Source organism: Galeopterus variegatus, unplaced genomic scaffold (assembly GCF_000696425.1).
Source record: "Galeopterus variegatus unplaced genomic scaffold, G_variegatus-3.0.2 Scaffold2023, whole genome shotgun sequence".
NCBI classification, from domain to species: domain Eukaryota; kingdom Metazoa; phylum Chordata; class Mammalia; order Dermoptera; family Cynocephalidae; genus Galeopterus; species Galeopterus variegatus.
Genome location: NW_007728134.1, coordinates 186,775 through 198,717, shown reverse-complemented (window position 1 = coordinate 198,717; position 11,943 = coordinate 186,775). Strand labels below are relative to the sequence as shown.

The window sequence follows — 11,943 nt, the reverse complement described above, 5'->3', positions numbered from 1 at the left end:
GAACCCGGCCTCGCGATGGGACCCGACCCCTCGGCGGGAGCGCTACCGCGCTCCCAAGCGGCGCACTCTCCAGTGCGCCGCCGGGCCAGCCCTAGTTCTTGGTTTTGATTATTAAAAAGACTGAATGCTCTTCACCAGTCTTTTAGCCATAGTTTCTCCATTGTGGAATTATTTTGATTGATTTCTTTTTTGACTGAATTTTCTTAATGCGTTGTTTTTTCAAGAAGGGCTCATGGGCTGCAAATTCTGCAGTGCTTTCATGTTTGAATTTCATATTCAAACAAATTTTTTCATGTGTAAAAGGAGAAGATACTGACCAGTTACCATTATTGAAAACAATTACTTAAGATACTTTAATCCACTGAGAGAGTAATCTAAATTAAGAATTCAGGAAGGAGAATTCTGGTGTGAAAGGACTGGCAGACTACAGCCGTGAACAAGAACAACCTGCCTCCTAAGGAGAATCGTAAGCTAGCAGATCGCACCCCATTCATTGGTCACAGAAATGATCCTCCAGTGATCTGGAAGGATTAAATGCCTGCCTTTACAATGACTCAAACAATTTCTTTATGAATGCTTTAAGAAATTTCTCTGGAAAACCTACATCAAACAGTCTAATTAAATATAATCACAACTCAATAAGGAAAACCTTCACATGCCTGAAAAAAAGATTGAAATGAAATCTTTTGATGAAGGACTGTTGGTAACTTATCTCTTCTTTTGGCTTTCCTATTTTTTATATTTTCCAAATCTTTAATAATCATATATAACATTTTTAATGAAAAAGTAAACTCTATATTTAAGAAGTTAACATCTTGAAGAAATTATTTTAAAAATATAAATTTTGAAGTTCTTTACCTCTAAGGTGGTCAGATCATGTTTATTGAGTGTTCAGCTCAGGACCTGTAGTACTTGAATATGGGCCTTAAGAGTCCTTCTAGGTATTTCCCTTAAACATTGTTTATTATTAATTGAATAATAGGTTGGTCTTAGAATTATTACTACTGTTTGGTGATTTACAAGTTACTTTAAAAGCTGAAAATTGGATCAGAATATACATTAATTACATTTTTTTCTAATTTAATATATATTACCAGAGTATTATAGCAGCATTATTAAACTTTTAAAATCAAATTTAGATCAGCTGTTATAAAGTCCTCCATGCAATTTGTATTGTTCCATTGATACTGTACGAGTGTACTTCGAAAAGTGTATGGAAAGATTCGTATTATCTTTTAATTCTGTTTTTTCTTGAACTTTTTGGAGTATCCTTGTATGCATTACTTGATATGCATTACTTATAAAAGGTGTACTCTGAAAGCACACTTAATCTGAACTAAAATGCTTCATAAAGTTATCAGCTGCTCTTTGGTTTATCATTTAGAAATTCTTATTATTACTGTGAACATTTAAAAGGATAGTTTATTTGAAAGTAATAAGGCTTGAAGTTTTCCTAGCTCACATTCTCACATATTTTTAGCTCCGTTTGTCATTTGATCTGAGTCTTGGGTCAATTAGCCATCTGTGTCAAATTGAGTAGAATGTTGACTATAGGTGGCAGCTCTGAGTGTAGTCAGTTAACATAGTGAATCAGTGAAACAGCTGCGTTACAGTGTTGTCTGTCAGCCTATTTTGAGATCCTCGTTTTATCTTAGTGTTCCCATTGTATTCGTACTTATTGTTACATAATTGCTGAATACACATTCAACTTTACATTTGTGGTGCTTTTATCCATTGTTTTTAATATTTAGAAATCTTATCTGGAACAAAACTCATCAAGCCTGCAGCTCTGGGTAAACCAGCTCCCAAAATTGAAAGTTGCCCGACTACTCCTAAGAAGTCTGAAGATCCTACAGAAATTGATTCTTGTGCTCAGTTTCAGACCGTAGGTATTAAATTTAAAATTAACATTCATAATATTTTTATGTTCCAAAATCATATTAAAACTAAATTATAAATAACAATATAATAAATACATGAAATTTATTTTCCTTCAAGTGATATTCTAATCATTCTTGTTGCATTTATTGATTTTCTTATACAGTAAAACATTATTACCCGTGTCATTTTAACATAAACAGTGGTCCTGAGTCAATGATGACCTCTGATGTATCTAGAAAAAACAAATGGAAAACAGTTCTTAGAGGTATACACCCTTAACCCAGCTCACACAATATTCCCACAGATAAATCTGCTAATGATGTGCTCACAATGCAAAATTACAAAACCCAAAGAAACAATCTGCCATCAGCAGGTGTGAGATGATTTACAGTTGGATTAGAACCTCAATAGAATTATTGGATAGAAACCGTAAAATAAGTAGACTTAAAATGATTAAATATACAAAATAAATGAGAAAATGTGAGAAAAGAGCAAAACAGATGAGGCAAATTTCAGAAAAAAATAAACAGAGCTCTGGAAGTGAAATGTAATCCTGGAAATTAACTAAGTGGAAGAATTCAACAGATGGTCATAAACTAAGGAAAAAATTAGTAAACTGAAAAGATAGATCTAAGGAAGTTAGAGTGAAACAGAGAAAAATAGAGAAATGGAAAATATCAGAAATACTAAGAAATATGAGATGCTATAATATATATTTAAATCTTTCTAGTAGGTAATGGGTGAGAATTTTTTAGGAGTGATAAAAAAAAGATGAATTCTCAACTTCAGTAGCACAGTGAGTCCTGCTCAGGACAAATACTAAAAATCCACATCTAGACCTATCATCATGAAGCAACCAGAGGGAGAGAAAACCTAAAAGAAATCAGAAAAATATGTATATATATTTGTTTAAGATAATAGTGAAAATTAATTGGGGATTTGTTTCTTTGTGCAGATACTGAAAGATGGAATGTAAATATACTTTATTTTCATTTACTTTGGTATTCTGAATTTAAATAGTTTTAGAACAAAAATTATTCATATTGGGATAAATCTGTTATAATATTCATATCAAGTATATTTGTGTACAGTCTAGTTTATACCTTAAAAATTAGTACCCATTAGTGTATTCTTAAAATGTCAGTTGGTTCTTTTTAATAAAGTCGTAATAACTTCGTATAGCATACATTATACGAAGTTATACGACATTCTTTTTAAAAACAAATTGGTTAGTTCATTGTGACCTTCAAAGAAATCAAAGTTTCAGCAAGAACTGCTACAGAAGGTCTAGACTCAGAATGTTATTGTGTAGCATTTCTGAGTTACCTCATTCACCAGAACCATCAGCATAAAACATCACTGTGCTGATTCAACTGGAGTTACATTACATTCCAGTGTGGACAATATCATAAGACAGTTTTGAGTCTAAACACCTTGAGTTTTCTATTATTCTTCCTCACTTCTCACTTCATCATTTCCTTCCTGAAATAAAACACTTTCTGCATTTTCTCAAAGTTAAGTAGCTTTGAAGAAACAAGCAAAAATCAAAGATGGTTACATTTTGGAAAAACAACTGATCCTGTCACTGGAGAAAAATTGAAGCAAATCCAAAAAGAAATACAAGAGCAAGAGACACTTCTTCAAGGATATCAACAGGTATGGCAATTCTTCAGTACATGGCCAGTTTGCTCTTGATCCTTTAATTATAAAAATAAGGCATATTAAAATATTTCTGTGCTAATTTAACAGGTAATGGGAGTTCTGGCAAATATGAGGAAGTAATAATTTGTACATTTTTCATGGGCAGGATTCAGGTGGCTAAAAGAGCATGGGTTCTGGATTCAAAGAGTCTGCCTTTGAGTCTTAGCTCTACCACCTGTTGTACAGCCTTAGACAAATTACTTTGATTCGCTAGGCCAGTTTCTTCATCTGTGAAATGGGGATAATAATAAAGAACCTCCCTCATAAGGTGATTAGGAAATTGAAAGTAAGACAGGACAAACCATCCTTTTAGCAAGTACACTCTTGGCCTGGCACACAATAAGCAATCAATGAATGTTGCCTATTACTATTTTTAATATCCAAGTCCCTTAGAGGCTATCCTGTTTTTCTTTAGTTTTCTATAATTCTTTTCAGTGGTAATACTTATTAGGTAGTTTTGCTATTATATTCAGAAATATGAACCTGAAATCAATTGCTAATGCTGTAAGGGTTAGAAAAGAAAATTTGAATTTAATGTGGAAAGATCTGTGTGTTCGTATAGAGACAGATGTTTGTAATGTATCCTGGAATTTCAGTGATGCTCCTTGACAGTCAGCCAGGACAGCTTTAGTGATCTGCAGCATAAGACTGTATCCTCATTCCCTGCCTCCCATGCCCGTTTTTCTTACTCCTTTCCCCTTCTCCTCTCTAATAGCATTCTTCTCTTTTGACGACTATAGCCTGAGCATTCAGCCTGCTAGTGACATGCATTGTCACCCAGGACATCCAGCGAAAACATTGCCAAGTCAGTGATTAAAACGTTTGCTCTGAATGAAGTGGACTGATTTTGCAGGACACACTGCCCTTGAGTTAGTGAGAAACATTCAAACCCTTTGCCTGCCAGTCTGATCTTGACATACAGAGCAGGGGTTTTAAGGAAATTTCACAGACCCATAAGTATGCCAACCACTCCCTCCCGCAAAGATAGTACAAAATTTATATATCTAAGTATTGGGGGCGGGGGCAGGAAGTGCATTAATTCCACAGGTATTTAAGCACAGACCATCTGCCAGGCACTATCTCAGACACTGTGAGACAGTCCATAGTTTTCATTAGATCCTCAAAAGCCCTTGGTTTTCATGAGATTCTTAAATTTAAAGGGGTAAGAAAGAGCATCTAAGCACAGATTGGTACCTTCTCTTCTCCCTCTGATCTCAACTGGTTTGAGTCATTCTTTAACTCAAATCCCATGGTGGACTGGGTCTAGTCTCTGCTCTGCCTTGTCCTGACAACTTTCAGAAGTACCCTGTCTTTAATTCCCCACTTAAAGTCAGTTTCAGATATAAACATGAACAGCACTGTGGCTACATCTAATTACCTCACCACTGGAAGCCAGCCTTCCAGAATCTTCCTCCAGCAGTGATTTTTTTTTTTTTTTCCTTTCTTAGACTAGTCACATTAAAGTCACAGAAGAGGATGTAAAGAGTCCCACTGGGCCTTGCCACCTCTGGTCCATGCAGTTGGGATGTAAGGATTCCTTCAGCCACTCTTCTGCTTACTCCTGTGAAGTGCAGTCAGTGCGTTATACTGACATTAGGGTCTTTGGCTTTGGGAATTTTTGCAACTTTTTTTTTTCAATTAAGCATTTAAGCATTTTGGAAAGAATTGTTTTAATGTTTTGCATACTCCAAAGCTGAAGAAATTTAAAACACCCTAGAAACTTTTAAAGTATTTATCTATTGTGAGCATATATGTTATATAAGTACTACTGACTTTAAACTAAAATGCAAGTTTCTGTTTTTAAAAGGAAAATGAAAGGTTGTATAATAAAGTGAAAGATCTTCAAGAACAAAACAAGAAAAATGAGGAGCGAATGTTTAAGGAAAACCAGAATTTATTCAATGAGTTAGCTTCCTTAAAGTAAGTCCTTTTGATATTCTTAAAACCAAATAGATTGTTTCTAAGCATTTTATCATTATATTAATAATACATTTATTTTTACTTAGAAATAGTAAAAACTTATTTTTACATTTATTTATTTTCATTTGTACACTGATTTTCAGTTTAATAACTTTTAGGTATTTAACATATAAAGGATTTTTCTTTGGGTACTAAATACTTTAGTATTCTCAGCATATTTATGTTGCGTTTGACATCAGTTTCAGGAAATCAAATATACTTATACAATATTCCTCTGATCAGTCATTAAGCCTGAGATGCTTAACCATTTCTTAAAGAACCATGTGATTAATAATAGTAAAGAAAATACCATGCAGAATCACTTACTGTCTTAGGTCAGGTTTCATAGAAGCAGAGCCTGGGACGGGGATCCCTTAGAGGTGATATACTGGAGGATAACCCTCAGGGGAGGAGAAGCAGGGTGGGGGAGGTCAGGGGCAGGAATGGAAGTAAGAATGTGGTCTTGGCTGGAGACTGGCTTCATGCTGCTCCCACCAGGAAGCTCTGAAGAGTAGATTGTACCACAGAGTTGGTCCTTGCTTGTTGTACCCTGGGAAGGGGGCAATGACCGCTGTTTTGCTGAGGGCATTTCTCCAGAGAGGGAGACACTGGTGAATTGTTACCAGCCAGCACTCACCATAGCAGGACAATGGAGAACCGACACCTATTTAGGAATCCTATTTCAGACTGGAAAATCTTCTGGATGTTACTACCTCCACCTTTAACATATTATGTGAAAAAGCCGAACCCACAAGTGTGGACAAGCTAGGGTACTCTTCTTTTAAGAAATGACTACTGTTTGTGCATCATTTCTCATAAGTGCCTAATCACTCAGATAGGACTGTTATCAGAAGTTTCTTTGACCATGAATGTCACCATATTTATTCATGTATTTCTTCAATTTTTTTTTGTTAGATAACCTACGGCATAAGAGGCAAGATGTAATAGGCAGGGCCACCAATAGCTCATTCTGATCTTTCATGCAAAATAGAAAAAGGAACACCCTGTAGCAGACAAAGCTAGAAGCTACACAGGGTGACAAGCAGAGGGCACCTTTGTGTAAACTTTTTTAAAAAATTGCTCCTTTGTCCTGGTAGGTGTAACCCTAGGCCAAGTATGGTAATCCGCACAATTCTGATACGTGAAAGTAGTTACGTCTGCTTTCTTTCCAACTGCTTCAGTAGTTTAAAATATCACATCTTATATTCTCTGGCTTCTAAAAGAGAAGATCTATTCTAAGATCCAAAACCCAAACTCTAAATTTACCTTTGCAATGAAATTCTTTAGCACATGGAGGTTAAATGACCTTATGTGGATTTCTAAACTTCTTGTATAATGTCTCTGGAGTAGACTGTGTTTGGTTTTGTTGGTTACTTTCCATGTGTAAGATTGGTAATTTGTGTTTGTCAGAAAGGGATCTAGCATGATGTGCAAGGAGTACAATAACTCCATAGGAAAAATGCAGCACATCTTTCTGGGCCACTGATTTTTGTCTCTAAAAATTGGGAAGAGAGGGCCGGCCCGGTGGCGCACTGGAGAGTGCGCCACTTGGGAGCGCGGCGGCGCTCCCGCCAAGGGTTCGGATCCCATGTGGAGACCGGTTCCCGCTCACTGGCTGAGCGCGGTGCGGGTGCAACACCGAGGGTTGCGATCCCGTTGCCGGTCAGTAAAAAAGACAAAAAGGAAAAAAAAATTGGGAAGAGATATTTTTATATTGTGAATAAACCAATAATCTTAGGATTTCAATTCTTTTAGAGTAAATACAAGCATTTCCCTTAAAGTATACCTCTATTTTAGCATGTTAGTATTTTAATCTTTAGATTAAATACAATTTTTGTCTTCAGTGACAGATATAGTTTATTCATTAGTTTTTAATTTTTAAGAATTTAATATTTTGTATTGAAAAGAGCACCTTGTAAAAAATATATATTTTTATCTGCAAAATAAATCAGAGAACAGATGCACAAAAGTCGTTTCCTGTCTCAAGTAGTCGAAGATTCAGAGCCCACCAGAAATCAGAGTTTTACAGACCTGTTAGCAGAACTACGGATGGCACAGGTAATTTGCATAAGGATTTTTAATTATTAGGAATAGTAAATATTATTGCAAAAATTCCCATATGTGTGAAAAATCTGTTTTCGTAATATATGAATAAGACCTATTTATAAAGTTCATACCATTTAAAAATTAAGAAGAAATATCTAAGATTAGCATTTAGTATACACATGACCTTAATATAGAGGAAATGATGTGATACTAATTTTAGATGACATCTTCTTTATAATTCATCCTCTCATCAGGCATTTATTACCTGGAGCCATATCAGAGGCATAACTTTAGGACACGTATGCCTTATTTCAAGCAAATTCCTCTTTGGAAAGTGCACAGCTTAAATAGAAAAATAGTTTGGAGACAATTGTTTACCTTGAAACATTAGTTGGCTTTTTACCTGTGTTCCAAAGTGGATTGTACACTTCTAGAAAGCAGGGACTGTATCTTACATGTATTTGTATCCCATATACCTAACACAAAGGTAAATGCAATGCTATTCCATACTTTTTTTCTTTATTTGTATTAAATTGTATTATAAAGAATATGGCCTAGAGTTTTCAAAAGCAGTAGTTATCTGTGGGAGAAGTTTTAGAATTTGGGGCAGGTTAATTCTATTTTAAACAGAAATATTACATGAATTTCATGATTTTTATCATCCCACACTAGGAACTACATGCTTATAGCATCTCCCAGTCATTGTAACAAGGAAAACTACTCTGCCCCATTCTCAAACATCTCCTATGAGGAACAGTTACTTCTCCCCTACCCTCCCATTAAGAATTGTAGCACTAAATTTAAAAGCTTTTTCAATCTGTTTGAATGATTATGTAAATTACAAAAATTCCAATTACATACCACTTTTTAATAAGAAATTTACTGTTTGATGTTATGTTACATAGAAATCTAATAAACATACTTTAGTTTAATAGTTGATGTTTAACAGGTTTTGTAGTATTAAATTCGGTTTCACATATGAATCTGTTGGGGAACTTTCTTTGAATGCATGTGTGTATGTATATATAGAATGACTAGATACATCAGTAGGCAGATAGAATGAAACAGTGAATGATAGGACATGCCCCTTTTGTCAGTGTAGCTCAAAAATTAGCAAGTTAAAATGAATTAATTTTGCCATATTTTACGAAGGCTTGGAAGAACATGATAAGGTTTTAAGCATAGCATTAGCTTCATTTGAAGGCTGTTGTTAGTGACCTTTTAGAAGTTCTGTTTTGAATGTATTTTTATGACAAATAGAAAACTTGAAAACTTTACTGCTAAAAACACCAAAGAAAACTGGATAAAATGTAAGAAACATCTGGTAAATGAATAACCAAGCTCTCAAGAAAGTAAGGGAAATCTCCAGGGGCCAAAAATAAGGAGGGATAAAAACCTCACAGTAAGCATTTGCCCCTCAGGCCACCAGTTCAATAACCACAAGGTCTGAGCTTTAACAGCAGAGTGCAAACAGAACACCTTCAAAGGACCACATCTTTCAGTAGAATAGTGGACTAGGAAAAAGTCCACCCACCTTCCTTTTAAAAGACTGAAATGTCAAGAAAGCTTTTCTGTCTTAACGTCTCTGGGTAAGGAGGCTAAAAAGGTGTCTTCATCTCAGTGCTCATGCTTTACTGGTTGTTCAATATAAATGTCACCTCTTCTGCCTTCATTTGTGTTTTAGTATTTGAATTAATGCTACCTGCAATGCTGAAACTAAAAAAATAAATAAATAACATAAACAGTGGTCCTGAGTCAATGATGACCTCTGATGTATCTAGAAAAAACAAATGGAAAACAGTTCTTAGAGGTATACACCCTTAACCCAGCTCACACAATATTCCCACAGATAAATCTGCTAATGATGTGCTCACAATGCAAAATTACAAAACCCAAAGAAACAATCTGCCATCAGCAGGTGTGAGATGATTTACAGTTGGATTAGAACCTCAATAGAATTATTGGATAGAAACCGTAAAATAAGTAGACTTAAAATGATTAAATATACAAAATAAATGAGAAAATGTGAGAAAAGAGCAAAACAGATGAGGCAAATTTCAGAAAAAAATAAACAGAGCTCTGGAAGTGAAATGTAATCCTGGAAATTAACTAAGTGGAAGAATTCAGCAGATGGTCATAAACTAAGGAAAAAATTAGTAAACTGAAAAGATAGATCTAAGGAAGTTAGAGTAAAAAAAAATAAACAGAGCTCTGGAAGTGAAATGTAATCCTGGAAATTAACTAAGTGGAAGAATTCAACAGATGGTCATAAACTAAGGAAAAAATTAGTAAACTGAAAAGATAGATCTAAGGAAGTTAGAGTGAAACAGAGAAAAATAGAGAAATGGAAAATATCAGAAATACTAAGAAATATGAGATGCTATAATATATATTTAAATCTTTCTAGTAGGTAATGGGTGAGAATTTTTTAGGAGTGATAAAAAAAAGATGAATTCTCAACTTCAGTAGCACAGTGAGTCCTGCTCAGGACAAATACTAAAAATCCACATCTAGACCTATCATCATGAAGCAACCAGAGGGAGAGAAAACCTAAAAGAAATCAGAAAAATATGTATATATATTTGTTTAAGATAATAGTGAAAATTAATTGGGGATTTGTTTCTTTGTGCAGATACTGAAAGATGGAATGTAAATATACTTTATTTTCATTTACTTTGGTATTCTGAATTTAAATAGTTTTAGAACAAAAATTATTCATATTGGGATAAATCTGTTATAATATTCATATCAAGTATATTTGTGTACAGTCTAGTTTATACCTTAAAAATTAGTACCCATTAGTGTATTCTTAAAATGTCAGTTGGTTCTTTTTAATAAAGTATGAATGGAAATATAATAAAAGCCAAGGTCCTGAGCCCTTTCCTTTTAGTATCCCAGGGTCAGGAGGAGAATGGGGCTGACTACAACTCACTGATTCAGTCAACCTTTACTGAACACATGCCATACATCAGGCACTCATCCAAGCATTGGAGATACAGTAGGTAAACAAGAAAAACACAAATCTCACTCACTAGGAACATATATTCTAGTGGGGAATACAGACAATAAGTAAACAGATAATTACAGCTAGAAGTAAATGCTGCGAAGAAAATAAAAATAGAAAATAAGGGGAGGTGAGGTAGAGATAAGGAAGCATTTAACAGTGTGGACAGGGAAGCTGTCTGAGAAAGAGGTGTTTGAGTTGACAGCTGAAGAGTAGTTGCATCCAGCCATGCAAGGATCAAGTCTTCCAGCCGGGGGAAGAGTAAATGCAGGAACTCAGAATCAGGAATGTGTTTGTAACCTTCCAGGAGCAGGAAGGGCCTCCCAAGGCAGAAGTGGGTAAGGACAAGGGTGGCAGAAGATAAGGTCTGAGAGGCAAGCAGAGAACTCCATGAGTGTCTGCACAATAACTTACAAGGGAGAGAAATTACTTGCCAGCCAAATACCCTGCAGTCCACCTGATTGGCATGGAGCATACTGGCTTTCTTGAAGGTGGGCAGTCTCTGTCCAAGGAAATATGCAAGCCTGGAGTGGACATCCATGCAAGCATAATTGCATGATTGAACTCAAGATGTTTAAAGTTCCTTAGAATTCTAAAATTTTGTAATTCTGTGAAGTAGACACTCCTAGGGAGCATTTCTAAATTGATTGAATTAAACAAAGTATTTGCAGAAAGATACTTGAGCATCCAAAAACTTGAAGATCAGTGTTCTCCTGAAAAGACATCTGTAGATCACATAGAAGATTAAACAAGAAATGATGCAAATCTGTGATTCAGCTGGAAACCAATATTATGCGGTGCTTTATAAATGCCCTTATTTTCTTTGTAGACTGAATTTTAAATTGTAAGGTAGTATAATACAGAATTTGTAAGAAATTGTAATTTTGAAGCTGAACTATATACCATGTGTACTGCTGTGAATCCAAGAATTTCTTCAGCAGTTAAGAGTTCAGTTCAATGTACATTGAGTACATGCCATGTGCTCAGTATCATAAGGTAAACAGGTAGTAATAAATCATAGTGTTGGTCCACTAATAAAGAGAAGAGGCATATACACAAATTAACGTTATATGAAACAGAAAGTAATAAATGCTACACAAGGTACAACAACTTTGCAGGAACACAGAAGAGGGGATTGTCAAGAATAGCTTAGCTTAATTTTGAACTAAGCTTTGAAGGGTAAGTATGATTTTGTCAAGCAGAGAAATAGGGCACAGCACTTTTGAACTATTGACTAAACTCTATTAATTAAAATAGGTGGTTTTCATTTGTGTTTCCATTAAGATATGTAATCTATTTTAGATTAGAGTGAGAATAAATGCAAGCTCCATATCACGACCTGTCAGGTCCCC

At 35.0% G+C, this 11,943-nt stretch overlaps 1 protein-coding gene across 1 annotated transcript in view; it reads left to right on the top strand.

The window, feature by feature from the left end:
* CEP162 (centrosomal protein 162kDa) overlaps positions 1-11,943 on the top strand; it is an 86,776-nt gene that overhangs the window by 51,212 nt on the left and 23,621 nt on the right. The window contains exons 14-17 of the mRNA XM_008580114.1: positions 1,752-1,885; positions 3,397-3,537; positions 5,390-5,502; positions 7,494-7,599. Of these exons, the coding sequence (XP_008578336.1) occupies positions 1,752-1,885; positions 3,397-3,537; positions 5,390-5,502; positions 7,494-7,599 (494 nt within the window). The remainder of the gene's footprint in view (positions 1-1,751; positions 1,886-3,396; positions 3,538-5,389; positions 5,503-7,493; positions 7,600-11,943) is intronic.